The following is a 15,475-nucleotide window of genomic DNA, read 5'->3' as shown; positions in this document are numbered from 1 at the left end:
GACATGACTTTTGTGATGGGTCTGTGATAAAGATCTCCAATTTTATCTTTTCTATTTTATAAATAGTTATGATAGGAACAAACCAAGATAATGCTATTCATAAGAATATACTTGTATACAATAATGTCCTACTATCTTTAAAAATAAACTTTTGTCAAGTTTAGGGATTTAAAATTAATCTTGGTTTCTAACATAATCACTATTTCCTAGTATTTCTAGTCTTCAACGACTTTTGTGTAAGTGATTAGATACCTTCCACATTGTTGTTCTTTCCACATTACCCGTTTCACCACTTTATCTGGGTATTTTGTCCCTCAGATGAGAATATTTCAGCAAAAGCAGACTTTTGTCTGACTAATAGCCAGTTTTCAGAACAGTAAGGTCAAAAAAGACAGAGGTTGTATAAAGACTCCCATGAGGATGAGAAAATGGAACTTCTTACACTTAATGAAATCACCAAACTACTTAGTAACAGTGTCAGAAAGCACAAATATCTGTGAGGAAACTGGAGAAACCTGGAAAGCCCAAATCTCCATCTAGAAGCAAGAGGCATAATCTTATTTTCCAATTTCCTCCATCAGGTAAGGTTCCACACCCTTTGACGTTAAAGAAATATGATATCATCTCTGCCTACTGGCATCTTTTACTTTCTATGATTTCAACTACAACCTTGGCCTTCTTCACCAAGCTCCTTGATTCTTCCAACTGGTCTTTCCCAATCTTTGGAACCTTATAGAACTCACTACACTTTATATCATATCACCAGTTCCTTTAATAAGCACTTGCTAATGGAGGAAGGAATCCTTATTTGTCTGTGTATTTCCTTCCCCAATTCCCTACTTCTACTGCAAGAGCCTAATAACTGAGATGAGAGGCTCACAAATTTTTGTTGAATAAACTAATTATTAGCATCATACCTTATATACAGCACACACAAAAAATTACTTGTTAGATGAAATGGAAAAAAGCATCTTGTAAGCTTTAAAGCCAATAGCTAAACTTTAAAAATTGGACTATTGATCATATTAACCACTATGGTTCCTTGTTCATTTGTTAATAGGATTCCACTGCTAAAGTAAGGCAAAAGAAGCATCAAAGGTGGCTTTCTAAGGCATTCCCTTAACAAAAAAAATATTTATTAGCTGGCACCCTACAACAGGATCATCATGACTAGATGGCCATGTGATGATTCTCTGGCACAGGCATACCCTGAACTGAGTTTTAGAACTCAGATTAAATTATGGTCAGTATATTTTAGACTAAATATATTTTGAAAAACAAGAAGCACGGAACACGTGGCTACTTTCTACTGTTCAGAAGAAACCATTCCCTAACTATGCCTACATATCTGCATCTTAATAAATTTATACTTCTTAATAACCTCAACATTTAAGTAATTATAATGATAGAATATATTTGAAAAGTTTCAACAACAAAATAAAATGCTACATCATATATTTTCAAAGGGCTATACGCTGCTAAAGAGGGAAGATTGCATTTTTTGGATTTCTATTTCTTTTAGGGCATGAGGAAATACTACTCTCATAAATACATGCAATGAGAGGAGACTAGACACTCAAATAAAACGGGCTATAGTGTGAAGAATGGAAAAGCTATTAAATGCACATTCATTACATAAGACACACAAGAGAAGCTTTAGAAAGCACATAAACACCTAAGAGACAAGAAAACTCAACTTACCTAAAAAAAAAAAAAAAAAAATACAGCCATGGCAGATTCAAAATTATTAGATTAGAGTAAAAAAGAGTGGAACAAACATCAAAAGAATAAATGACATGAGAAGAGGTTCAGGGCATATGTTACTTACAGGAATTCTTCTCCAGGGTGTTTGAGTATATTTTTCAGCATATGTGCATTTTTCCTCTTTAAATTTTTGGTGGCAGTTACACCGAGTTGCCTGAATAAAACCACAAATTTTTATACTAGTATAATTCTCTACATACATATACATACAAAGTATAGGCTCACTTAAAGGGTAAAAGACCAGTACCACAAAAAAAGGGGCAAACATCCACATCTATTCAGAAGTTTCCCAACTTATTCAGAGACTGGGTTCTACAGTTAGTCAGTAAAGCTAAAATTCTGAATAGTAAAAATTAACCTTGGGAACCTCTTACATTATCCATAAACACATTATCTATGATCTTATGTATATAAACATAGTACTATGTATATAAATGTATAATATATACAGCAATATACAGTTTATAAAGAATACAATTGCAAAATCTAATTTATTTCTCTAAACTACAATGGTACTATTAGTCACCACCACAGTTTCTTAAATTCATTTTTGATACAACTCTACTAGATACTAAATACCACCAGTCCACAAGTAAGGTTATCTATTCATATGTGTAGTGCTTTTTTAAGCCTCCTTAATAATGTGTTAACCTTATTGGACTAAACAATTTGAAGGATCTCTGCCTTTTGACAAGATCCATCTGACCATTTCAGTTCACAAATGAATTCTCTACATATGATTCTACTCACAGCATACTCATTTAGTCATTTATACAACCCAAAGCAATGTACCTATTGTATAAACTTTGGTCTCTCAAATAAATAAATACCGAATTTTTAAAAAGAATGAAAAAACGATAATAAGAGTTTCTCCCTAGTGTGAAGTTGGATGATGCCCATATTATTTATTAAACAACCCCACTGGAGGTAAACATATTATCTTGTAGGAAAATCTACATAGTAAATTCTTGATTACTGCATCAAGTTAAAATTATGTGCCTACTTTAAAAATATTTTAAATATTTTGTAATTTTTCTTAATTGTAATCAGATCATTCCATTTTTCATATATAAAACAAGATCTAATTGCAAGCAAAAATCTCTATAGTAAAGACATTTTTCCATTCCTAAGAAATGGGATAGTCACAGAAATAAAATTCAATATATAAGCAGGCAACTTAAGAGTCTTGTGGAATGCACTGTAATAGGATGTAACTTTTAATATATATGGGAGGCATGTAAAGAAAAGATAAAGCATTTATTTTAATGCAAGCACATTATGTATAACCTATCCTGATTAGTGCAATTCCAGAAGTAATTTTCTTTTTGTAGCCTATGTGCTATCATATTAAGAATAGTATTTGGCAAATGTTTGAACTTTCCAATAATTTTCAGAATTATTTGTGACGCTTCAATAGATCTAAAACAACTACCCAAAGCATTTCCTGTCCATGTGCTCATGTTCTATGTAGTCCCATATTTCAGGAAAGTACATCCTATCTTTTGACCCAATGATAGATTTTGATTAGTTTGAACCAATCAGATTAATCCCATTCCACTATACTTAGGAGGGACAAAGAACCCAAATGTAGCCAATACAATGTGAGAAAAGTCTGCGTTATTTCTGGGAAAGTGCTCTTGATTTTTAAAATAGGCATGCAAAAAAAAAACAAAAAAAAAAAAAACAAAAAAACCCACAAAAAAACCCCCAGGCCCTTTTCCTACTTTTGGGGACTAATATGCAAGTATGTGACATATAGAACTAAAGAAGACATCTTGTAATCATTAAAGGTCAGCTAAAAGGATTCCAGAAAAGCCAACTGAGAACTTCACCGTTACCCAAATGACCATTTAAGTAACCATGAAAATTGGTGGGATCTGTATTATTTTGTTACTTGACTTTGCAAATGTTCTAATCTTTAAGTTACTTTTAATTTAGCGATTTTTACTTGGAACTTATCATAAGAGATGCACTGATTTACAAGCTGGGTGATCTGGGACAAGTCATTAAATAAGAGTTAATATTTATCATGCATCCATGGTCCAGGTTATAGCATTAGGTAGTTTACATAATATAGTTCTTTAAATTATCATAATCTTTTTTTTTTAATTTTTTTTTTAACGTTTATTTATTTTTGAGACAGAGAGAGACAGAGCATGAACAGGGGAGGAGCAGAGAGAGAGGGAGACACAGAATCTGAAACAGGCTCCAGGCTCTGAGCTGTCAGCACAGAGCCCGACGCGGGGCTTGAACTCACGGACCGCGAGATCATGACCTGAGCCGAAGTTGGACGCTTAACCGACTGAGCCACCCAGGCGCCCCTAAATTATCATAATCTTATACGGCATTATTTTTATTATCCTCACGTATAGAAAAGGCTTAGGAGAAATTAAGTAACTTCCCCAAGAGAACATTGCCATTAAGTTTCTGAACAAGGATTTGAACCCAGGTCTATCCAGCTTTTCACAGCTGATCACAGTTTTTCAAATATATGATCTAGTCATATATAAGTGTTAGTCTGCTTAAGCTGAGTTCTACTTCCTATGACTCTATAAAGAAAATTCCACACGATTATTCTGAGGGTTCACTGAGAAAATGTATCTAAATTAACTATTACTTAACTAGTGTAGTGAGGGAAAATTAAAGGGCATTCTTAGCATTTTAAATAAGGTTTAAATTGTTGAGCGTCTATACTTTCCAGTTAAATTCTTGAAGCATTGCAATTTGATTTTACAACTGGACATTTCACACAAAATATGAATTCTATGTTTTATAGCTGTCACTTTACTTTTCTGAAACTCTAGATACAAACACAGGTTGGGGTGACTGCATATATATTTTTTTAAAAGATAAGATGCATTGAAGTTCTAACTAGAAAGGGACTTTGAAATCCCCCAGAAAATCCTTCACATTTTTTCCCTTAAATTCCAGTGTTGTTAACATACAATGCTATGTTAGTTTCAGCTGTATAACACAGACCATATACCAATTCCATACATTACTGTGTTCATCAAGTGCACTCCTAATCCTCTACACCTATTTCACCCATTCCCCTACCCACCTCCCCTCTGGTAATCTGTTCTTTCTAGTTAAGAGTTTGCTTTTGGTTTATTTTTTCTCCATTATTCATTTGTTTTGTTTCTTAAATTCCACATATGAATGAAATCCTTTGGTATCTGTCTTTCTCTAACTGGCTTATTTCACTTAGCATTATATTCTCTACATCCATTAATGTTGTTGCAAATGGCAAGATTTCATTCTTTTTATATGGTTGAAAAATATTCCATTACATACACACACATTCATATATATGAATCACATCTTCTTTATACATTCTTCTATCAATGGACACTTGGGCTGCTTCCATAGTTTGGCTATTATAAATGATGCATAAATAAACATGGGGTGCATGTATCCCTTCAAAGTAGTGGTTTTGTACTCTTTGAGTAAATATCCAGTAGTGCATTTAATGGATTGTAGGGTGCTTCTATTTTTAACTTTTTGAGGAACCTACATATTGTCTTCCACAGTGGCTGCACCAGTTTGGATTCCCACCAACAGTGCACAAGGGTTCCTTTTTCTACACATCCTTGCCAACACTGGTTATTTCTTGAATTTTTGATTTTAGCTATTCTGACACGTGTGAGGTAATAGAGCAGTGTAGTTGTGATTTGCATTTCCCTGATGATAAATGATAGGGAGTGTTGTATCATGTGTCTGTTGGCCATCTGCAGGTCTTCTTTGAAGAAATGTCTGTTCATGTCTCCTGCCCATTTAATTGGATTATCCTTTTGGTATTGGGTTGTATAAGTTCTTTATATATTTTGGATATTGTTTCTTGAATATGTCATGTGCAAACATCTTCTCCCATTCAGCAGGTTGTCATTTAGTTTTGTTGGTTGTTTCCTTTGCTGTGCAGAAGATTTTTATCTTTATGTAGTCCCAATAGTTTATTTTTGCTTTTGTTTCCCATGCCTCAGGAGACATATCTAGAAAAATGTTGCTAGGACTGGGGCGCCTGGGTGGCGCAGTCGGTTAAGCGTCCGACTTCAGCCAGGTCACGATCTCGCGGTCCGTGAGTTCGAGCCCCGCGTCAGGTTCTGGGCTGATGGCTCGGAGCCTGGAGCCTGTTTCCGATTCTGTGTCTCCCTCTCTCTCTGCCCCTCCCCCGTTAATGCTCTGTCTCTCTCTGTCCCAAAAATAAATAAAAAACGTTGAAAAAAAATTTAAAAAAAAAAAAAAGAAAAATGTTGCTAGGACCAAAGTCAGAGACATTACTGACTGTGCTCTTCTAGGATTTTTATAGTTTCAGGTCTCACATCTAGGTCTTTAATCCATCTTGAGTTTATTTTTGTGTGTAGAGTGATAAAGTCATCCAGTTTCCTTCTTCTGCATGTAGCAGTTTAGTTCTCCCAACACCATTTGATGAAGAGACTACCTTTTTCCCATTGTGAATTCCTGCTTCCTTTGTTGATCAACTGACCGTATCATTGTGGGTTTATTTCTGGGCTTCTCATTCTATTCCATTGATCTGTGTGTTTATTTGTGCCAGGGCCATACTGTTTTTGATTACTACAGCTTTGCAGTACAACCTGAAGTCTAAAATACCTTCAGTTTTGTTTCTAAGATTGCTTTGGCTATTTGGGATCTTTTGTGGTTCCACACAAATTTTAGGATTGCTTGTTCTAGTTCTGTGAAAAATGCTGTTGGTATGTTGTTAGCAATTGCATTAAATCTGTGGATTCCTTTGGGTAGTATAGATATCTTGACATTATTTGTTCTTTCAATCAGTGAGTATGGAATGTCTTTTCATTTCTTTGTGTTGTATTCAATTTCTTTCATCCTTGTTTTATGGTTTTCAGAATATTAAGAATTTCACCTCTTTGGGTAAGTTTATTCCTAGCTATTTTACTATTTTTGGTGCAATGGCAAATTGGATTGTTTTATTAATTTCTTATTCTGCTGCTTCATTATTAGTACATAGAAATGCAACAGATTTCTGTACATTGTTTTTATATCCTGCAAATTTACTGAATTCATTTATCAGCTTTAGTACTTTTTTGGTGGAGTTTTTTGGCTTCTCTATAGAGTATCATGTCATCTGCAAATAGTGGAAGTTTTACTTCTTCCTTAGCCAATATGGATGTCTTTTATTTCTTTTTGTCTGATTGCTGTTGCTAGGATTTCCAGTACTATGTTGAATAAAAGTGGTGAGAGTAGACATCCTTGTCTTACTCCTGACCTTAGGGGGAAAGCTCTCAGTTTTTCCCCACTGAGTATGATGTTAGCTGTGGGTTTTTCATATGTGGCCTTTATTATGTTGAGGTATGTTCCCTCTAAACCTGCCTTGTTGGCGGTTTTTATCATGAATTATGTTGTACTTTATTGAATGCTTTTTCTGAACTTATTGAAATGATCATATCATTCTTATCCTTTCTCTTATTGATGTGATGTATCATGTTGATTGATTTGCGAATACTGAACCATCCTTGCATCCAAGCAATAAATCCCACTTGATAATGATGATGGTTTTAATGTACTGTTGGATTTGATTTGCTAATATTTTGTTGAGGATCTCTGCATCTATCTTCATCAGAGATATATTGGCCTATAGTTCTTTTTGTGATATCTTTATCTGATTTTGTTTGTTGGGAGTTTTTTGATTACTGACACAATTTTCATTGCTGGTAATCACTGTTCAAATTTCCTATCTCTTCCCTGCTTCAGTTTTGGGAGGTGATATATTTTTAGGAATTTACTAATTCCTCTAGGTTGTCCAATTTGTTGGCACATAGTTTTTCAAAATATTCTCTTAAAATTGAGTTTCTGTACTGTTGGTTGTTATTTCTCCTCTTTCACTTGTGACTTTGAGTCCTCTTTTTATTTTTTTTTAAATGAGCCTGGATCAGAGGTTTATCAATTTTGGTGATCTTTTCAAAGAGCCAGCCCCTGGTGTAACTGATCTGTTATATTGTTTTTTAAGTTTCTGTATTATTTATATCTGCTCTAATCTTTATTATTTCCTTCCTTCTGCTGGTTTGGGGTTTTGTTTGTTATTTTCCTAGCTCCTTTAGATGTAAGGTTAGGTTATTTATTTGAGATTTTTCTTGCTTTTTGAGGGAGCAATTTTCATTTCCCTCCATGTAATTTTTTATTTCTTCTTTGATTTCTTGGTTGACCAATTCATTGTTTAGTAGTATGTTATTTAACCTCCATGCATTTTTGCTCTTCCCAGATTTTTTTCTTGTGGTTTATTTCTAGTTTCACAGTGTTGTGGTCATAAAAGATGCATGGTATGACTTTGATCTTTTTGAACTTGTTGAGACTTGTTTTGTGGCCTAATATTTGCTATTCTTGAGGATGTGCCATGTACACTTGAAAAGAATGTATACTGGGCTGTTTTAGGATAGATAGAATGTTCTGATTATATCTGTTAAATCCATCTGGTCCAGTGTGTCATTCAAAGCCACCGTTTCTTTGATTTTGTTTAGATGATCTGTCCATTGATGTAAGTAAGGTGTTCAAGCCCCCTACTATTATTGTATTACTATTCATTAGTTCCTTTATATTTGTTATTAACTGTTTTATGTATTTGGGTGCTCCCGTGTTGGATGCATAAATATTTATAATTGTTATATTTTCTTATTGGATTCTCCCCTTAATGATTATATAGTGTCCTTCTTTGTCTCGTTATAGTCTTTAACATCTATTTTGTCTGACATAAGTACACTGCTACCCCAGCTTTCTTTTCACATTCAGTTGCATGATAAATATTTCTGCATCCCCTCACTTTCAATCTGCAGGTTTCTTTTGGTCTGAAATGAGTCTCTTGTAGGCAGGATAGAGACAATTTTTTTTTAAATCTATTTTGAGAAAGAGAAGGCATGAGCAGGACAGGCACAGAGAGAGGAGGAGACAGAGAATTCCAAGCAGGCTCCATGCTGTCAGCATGGAGCCCAATGCGGGGTTCAACCTCATGAACTGTGAGATCATGACCTGAGCCAAAATCTAGAGTCTGAAGATTAACTGACTGAGACTCCCAGGTGCCCCATGGGTCTTGTTTTGTTTTATTTTTTAATCCATTTTGTCACCCTATGTCTTTTGCTTGGAGCATTTAGTCCATTTACATTCAAAGTAAGTAATGACAGATATGTTACTTGCCTTTTTACTTGTTTTGTGGTTGTTTTTGTAGTTTTTCTCTGATCCTTTCTTCTCTTGCTCTCTTTCATGGTTTGTTGGTTTTCTTTAGTGATATAACTTAGATTCCTTTCTCTTTATCTTTTGCTTTTCTATTAACTGGGTTTTGATTTGTGGTTACCATTAGGTTTGCATATAACATCTCCTGTATATATCAGTGTATATTATGTTGATGGTCGCTTAAGTTTGAACACATTCTTTATTCCTCTTCGTTTTAGGTATATGGTGTCATATTTTACATCCTTTTATTTTGTGAATCCATTAACTGATTTTTACAGATATACTTATCTTTACTGCTTTTGTGTGTCCTACTTTTCTTACTCTTAGTCTTTTCTTCCTGCTCAAAGAGTTCTCTTTAATATTTCTTGTAGGGCTTGTTTAGTGGTAAATAACTCTTAGATTTTGCTTGCCTGAAAAACTCTTTCTCTCTCTTTCTGTTCTGAATGATAGCCTTGCTGATAAAGTATTCTTGGCTACAGATTGTTCCTTTCAGCACCCTGAATATATCATGCCACTCCATTTTGGCCTGCAAAGTTTCTACTGAAAAATCTGCTGATAGCCTTAGGGAGTTTCCCCTTGTATATAATTATCTTCTTTTCTCTTGCTGCTTTAAAATTTTTCTCTTTATCACTACTTTTTGCCATTCTAATTACTACGTGTCTTGGTGTGGACCTTCCTGGGTTAATTTTGTTGGGGGATCTCTGTGTCTTCTGGATCTGGATATCTGTTTCCTTCCCCAGATTTGGGAAGTTTTTAGCTAATATTTTTTCAAATAAATTTTCTGCCCCCTTTACTCTGTTTTCTTCTTCTGGAATCCTTATAATGTAAATGTTATTATGCCTGATGGAGTCTCTGAGTTCCCTAAATCTATTCTCATTTTGTATAAATTTTTTTCTCTCTTGATTAACTTCCATTATTATTCTGTCTTCCAGGTCACTAATTCATCCTTCTGCTTCCTCTAGACTGCTATTTATTCCATCTAGTTGTAATTTTAATTTCATTTATTGTGTTCTTTATTTCTGATTGGTTCTTTTTCATCTCTTTGTTAAGGGTCTCACCGATGTCTTCTACTGTTTTCTCAAGTCCAGTGAGTATCTTTATCATCATTACTTTAAATTCTCTATCAGGCATATTACTTATATCCATTTCACTTAGGTCTCTTAGTGTGGTTTTGTCCTATGCTTTCGTTTGGGGCATATTCCTCTGTCTCCTTATTTTCTCTAATTCCCTGTGTCTGTTTCTGTGTGTTAGGAAAGTCAGCTTTGTCTCCTACCCTTGAAAAGTAATGCCTTTATGAAGAAGACGTCCTGTAGTGCTCTGCAGTTTCCCCTGTCCCCCAGGTGTTTGGTGGTGGTGGTGGTGGTGTGTGTTGGGGGGGGGGGTCGTGGAGGGGTTCTTATGCATGTTGTGCATGCCCTGCTGTTGTGTCTTGGTCATTTTTTCTTTTAGTCTGGTTGTCTTCAGAGGCTCTCTCTGCCTGTTGTGGGCAGTGTTTAGTCTCTGGCTGGGGTGCAACACACAATTTTAATACCTTGGACTTCCACAGGGCCTGCTGCCAGTTGGCCCGAGGCACCTGCCATCCCCTTTGTTCCTGTAGAAGTCCCTCAGTGATCCCTGCCCCTCCAGGACATGTTTCAAAATGAGTAAACTATTCTCCCTTACATATGTCCCAGGTGTTTCTTCCAGCTGCTGCTTCTATGCTATATCTCCATGGGCCGTTTGTGATGTTGTCTCTTTAAGGGCATGAACTCAGCTTCCTCTCACCCTTCAGGCTCTCCCAGATCCAAGCTTGCTGATTTTTAAAATTCTAGACTTTAAATCTCCGTTGTAAGAGCTCATAAAACTCATCCCCACTTGCTTTCAAAGTCAAATGTTAAATGGGGATTTGTCTTTCCCATGAAGGCTTCCCAGTGTAATAGTCTGTTTCTCTCCCTTCTCTGTACCCAGGGCTCCCTCCCCTCTGCAGATGGCTGCAGTTTCTCTCCCAACCAAGTCTCTGCCCTTTCTACCCACTTCAGTGTGGCTTCTTTTCTAACTTTAGTTATGGAGTTTGTTCTGCCTGTCTTTGGGTTGTTTTCTGTGTTTACACTGATTTGAGTGTTATCTAGTTGTATCTGTGGGATGTGCTGAGCTTAGGGTTCTCTTACTCCGCCATCTTCCCAGCCTCCAAAACATTCACATTTTTGATAAGGAAATCACTAGAGAGTGGTGGAAATTGTCAATGTCATTCAGCTAGTTAATACTTAAGACAAAAAAAAAAAAGTCCTCTAATACCTAGTTTATGATAATGTTTTGCCATTTTAAAAAAGTAGTTAGTGGGGCGCCTGGGTGGCTCAGCCGGTTGAGCATCCGACTTCGGCACAGGTCACGATCTCGCGGTCCGTTAGTTCGAGCCCCGCGTCGGGCTCTGTGCTGACTGCTCAGAGCCTGGAGCCTGTTTCACATTCTGTGTCTCCCTCTCTCTCTGCCCCTCCCCCGTTCATGCTCTGTCTCTCTCTGTCTCAAAAATAAATAAATAAAAAAGTAGTTAGAGATGTAAGGAGAGAAAAAGTATTTTAAATAGACAGATAATTTTAATTTTCATAATGTGGAAAATGTTTACTGATCTCTACTTACAATGGTTCATATCTTTTTAAATTCTCTTGATTTAATTAAACAAGTGACTTCCTAGAGTTCCATTACTAATCTAAAGATAGACGATGATCTCTTCCAAAATAAATATGATTTCTAGGTTTAATATAGCAAATACAGAGAACTTCAAAACACCTATTGCTGAAAAGTCATGCTTTCACTTTTCTTTTTTCTTTCTTTAGGATTCTCTTAGATATATATATATTTTTAATGTTTATTTGCTTTTGAGAGAGAGAGACAGAATGCTAGTGGGGGAGAGGCAGAGAGAAAAGGAGATGAAGAATCTGAAGCAGGTGCCAGGCTCTGAGCTGCCAGCACAGAGTCCGAAGCAGGGCTTGATCTCATAGACCATGAGATCATGACCTAAGCCAAAGTCGGATGCTTAACCGACTGAGCCACCCAGGTGCCCTTCCCTTAGATATTTCTAAAAACTTTCTAAAAATTATTTCTAAGATGAGATTTTGTTCTGGACAACTGGGCGAGTCTCTTCAACAAGTTAGTATAGCAACAATAAAAAAGAATGGTCCTAAATTGAAAGAGACTTAAAAGATGTAACTAGATGTAATGTACAAATACACAGGATATTTTTAGAACTAGGAAAATCTGAAGATGGATGGATATTAGAAGACATTAAGGATTTACTATTAATTGGTTAAAGATGGTAATATTTCAGCTATGAAATGTTCTTATTTTTAAAAGAAACATATTGAGGTTAATAGAACAGTATTAAAACTTTTCAGCATAAAAAGCTTTACCATTTCATTACTTAATAATCATATATCAACATAAAGTGACCTCTTTTCACAATTCTTTCAGTCTTGATTTTTCTAATTTATAATTGTAACCCCAGCTTTTTTGATGAGAATAATTTCATTCTGTTCAGCTTTACTATACCATTTTATGAGCTAAATTTTCTTTGTACAAAGAAAATTAATGAATTTTGCATTAAATCCCCAATGAAACTATATGAGATAAAGCTATTTTCATTTACTATTATATTTATTACATTCGATCTAATTTCTGTCACCTCAGTTCTGCTGTTTTTAGATATCCTTGGGTCTTTTTCTACTTTCTAGGTCTTTTTTTAATTTTATTTTTTGCAAGATCCATTATTCTAACCTAATAGTTATCTGAAAGCATTTCATAAATGTTTTATGATTTATGTAATATATAAAAATAATTTAAAAAATAATTTTAGATACCCATTTGTATAAGATAAAAACTTCAACTTCAGTACTTCTCACTTCTTCAGTGTATTCCTTATTTCCTTCCTCAAACCTGTATTTCACTTAATGTAAACATTTTCAAGGGGTGCTTGGGTGGCTCAGTCAGTTAAGCATCTGACTTCAACTCGTGTCATGATCTCATGGTTCAAGGGTTCGAGTTCCACATCAGGCTCTGTGGTGACAGCTCAGAGCCTGGAGCCTGATTCGGATTCTGTGTCTCTCTTGCTCTCTGCCCCTCCCCACTTGCACTCGGTTTCTCTCTCTCAAAAATAAACATTAAAAAAAAAAACCAAATTCATTTTCAAGAATTTAATAGCAATTTAAAATTTTACAAACTAAAAACTTCATTTCAAGAAAATAAAAATGTATAAATTCAAAAAATCTAACATTCAAATGATCTAGGAGATAAAATAATCAGCAGTAAGTTTTCTCCCATTACTTATTGGGAGGTTTATCTCATCTAGTCTCCCTAAAAATAGTTTTCATTTCATCACTCACTCATTTTAATCTTTACTTCCTTACTCTTGAGTTTTTTAATGTCTCCCCCAGGTATCTGGAATGCATTATTAGGACATTTTACAAAGATAACTGGGTGGCACATTTTTCAAGACATTAAAGGTCTGAAAATTTACCTTGGTATAGAAATAAAAATGTGTTTAAATATAAAATATGGGGTCATAACTTTTTTTTTGAAGTGCACTAGACACAATTTTTGTTCTCTGTAATATATTTTTGTAAAATCTGAAGCTTAATTTCCTAATGCTGTTTTTCTTCTCCCTGAAAATTAGTTGGGTTGGCTAGGTTCTTTAGTCTTGAAATACAAACATTAGATCTTATTATTTTTTTAATTTTATACTTGATAGGCCCTCAATTTGTAATAGTCATTCATTCATTTTTCAGATTTGTAAGTTTTCTTTGTGCTCTTAAATCAGAATATCTGATCCATCAGTCCTTACTATTTATTCATGAGTTGGATCTCTGTGATCTGAACCCAGTGGCTCAGAGTTCAGTATATATTATATCCTTTACATTCTAAATGAGGTTAATAATTCAAATTGCTGAATTGCTTTGCTATACCAAAATATGCTTTTGAATTCCAACAGATTTTCCTTGGCCTATTGTCATTTTTATGCCATTATGTTGTTATACTGGACTTTTTATGAATTAAATTATAATTAAGTTCAAGACACTGCACATATTTTCATATGAGACTAACATTTGAAATTCTAACAATTATAAAATCACAAAGTTCCAAACATGGCTCTGAGGGATCACTCAACATCATCGATGGGGGAAGAAGCATTTTCTTAGAATACTGTTCACTCTAACAGTCTTACCTACAGAAACGTAAGCCTCACATCCAGTTTAATTTCTGTTCTGAGAAAAAAAAATATGTCCTATTCTCAACTCACCAGTACTCGTTTCTTTAAATACACAAAGGAAGTCATTTTACCCTTCATCAATAAAATGAATGTAAACTAGTGATTTCAAAACCCCCAAGAGAAGACCACTGAAAATGTACTCACAAAGACATTCTTTTCACCTTGAATACTTAATATTTAGATTAAAATTTCTTAAATATTTAGAATGAGGTAAATCACATACTTTCAGAATGCATACAATCTAAATGTAATACAATAGTGCAACTTTGCAAGCCAAAAATAAAGTCAAATTTCAATTCTGGTCAGACTTTTATAAAAAAAACAATACTGCCTAGTTTGAAAAGCCTCTACTTTATGCACTACACTATAATACTTACAAGCTGATGTTCTAATAGTTGAATTTTTTCATCTTTTTTCTTTATTTCCTCTTTAAGTTGTTTTATTTCATTTAATAAATCTTCATTCTGAAATATTTTAAAAAATTAACATGAAGTATTTAAAACACCTTAATGAGAAGCATTAAATCAACAGTGAAGACTGAATAATGAATGGTTTATTCATTTAAGTGGAAAACTCTTCTTAAAGATGCCAGGTATTAACCTATGAATAAACAAAAACCCATTTTGGTTCCTCCAAACGTTCATAGTGTAATGGAGTCTAACATGTAAAAAATGAATAATAGCAACAGCAGCTAACATTCATTAAGTACAAGTGCTAAGAGCTAAGTACTTTTAGATATCTAAGCATTTGATCCTGAGTACAACCCTGAGGCTGATACTATTATCCCCTTTTTACAGATAAGGAAACTGGGACATGGGCCATACACTAAATTAAATTACATATAAAACAGTAATTTCAGCTAGATTTCAAGGGATGCATGAGAGTTGCCTTTCAGAAAAAATGAAGGGCCCAACAAACAGAAGGAACAACATAATTAAAGGCAGAGAGTCATTTCACAGCTGGTTCAGAAATCAGCAGAAAGAAAAATATGCCTAGAAGGATAACAGGGAGATTCTTTTTTCATGAGCCACCTTCCTGAGAACTGCCTGACTCAAAGACAAAATACCCTGTCAATTTAGTCTTTAAGAAATTCCTAACAGTATTAAAAGGAAACCTATCATCAAGTTAAGCAGAAATCCAGCTACATTTCGAAGAGTAAAGTATCATTACCTTTTGTTAGTCCATTGTGTTTACTACTATTCAATTAATCAGAAATATATACCGAGAAAACAGTACAAGCAAGGAAATTAGAATATATACGTGAATGACATATCT

At 34.5% G+C, this 15,475-nt stretch overlaps 1 protein-coding gene across 7 annotated transcripts in view; it reads right to left on the bottom strand.

The window, feature by feature from the left end:
- CCSER2 (coiled-coil serine rich protein 2) overlaps positions 1-15,475 on the bottom strand; it is a 186,860-nt gene that overhangs the window by 26,609 nt on the left and 144,776 nt on the right. For all 7 annotated transcript variants that reach the window (XM_042907896.1, XM_042907895.1, XM_042907900.1 and 4 more), the window contains 2 exons: positions 14,578-14,664; positions 1,829-1,918 (listed from right to left, as the gene is read on the bottom strand). In XM_042907896.1, the coding sequence (XP_042763830.1) occupies positions 1,829-1,918; positions 14,578-14,664 (177 nt within the window). The remainder of the gene's footprint in view (positions 1-1,828; positions 1,919-14,577; positions 14,665-15,475) is intronic.

This window comes from Panthera leo, chromosome D2 (assembly GCF_018350215.1).
Source record: "Panthera leo isolate Ple1 chromosome D2, P.leo_Ple1_pat1.1, whole genome shotgun sequence".
Taxonomy (NCBI): domain Eukaryota; kingdom Metazoa; phylum Chordata; class Mammalia; order Carnivora; family Felidae; genus Panthera; species Panthera leo.
Note: the sequence above shows the minus strand (reverse complement) of the source record. Positions and strands in the feature narration are given on the sequence as shown.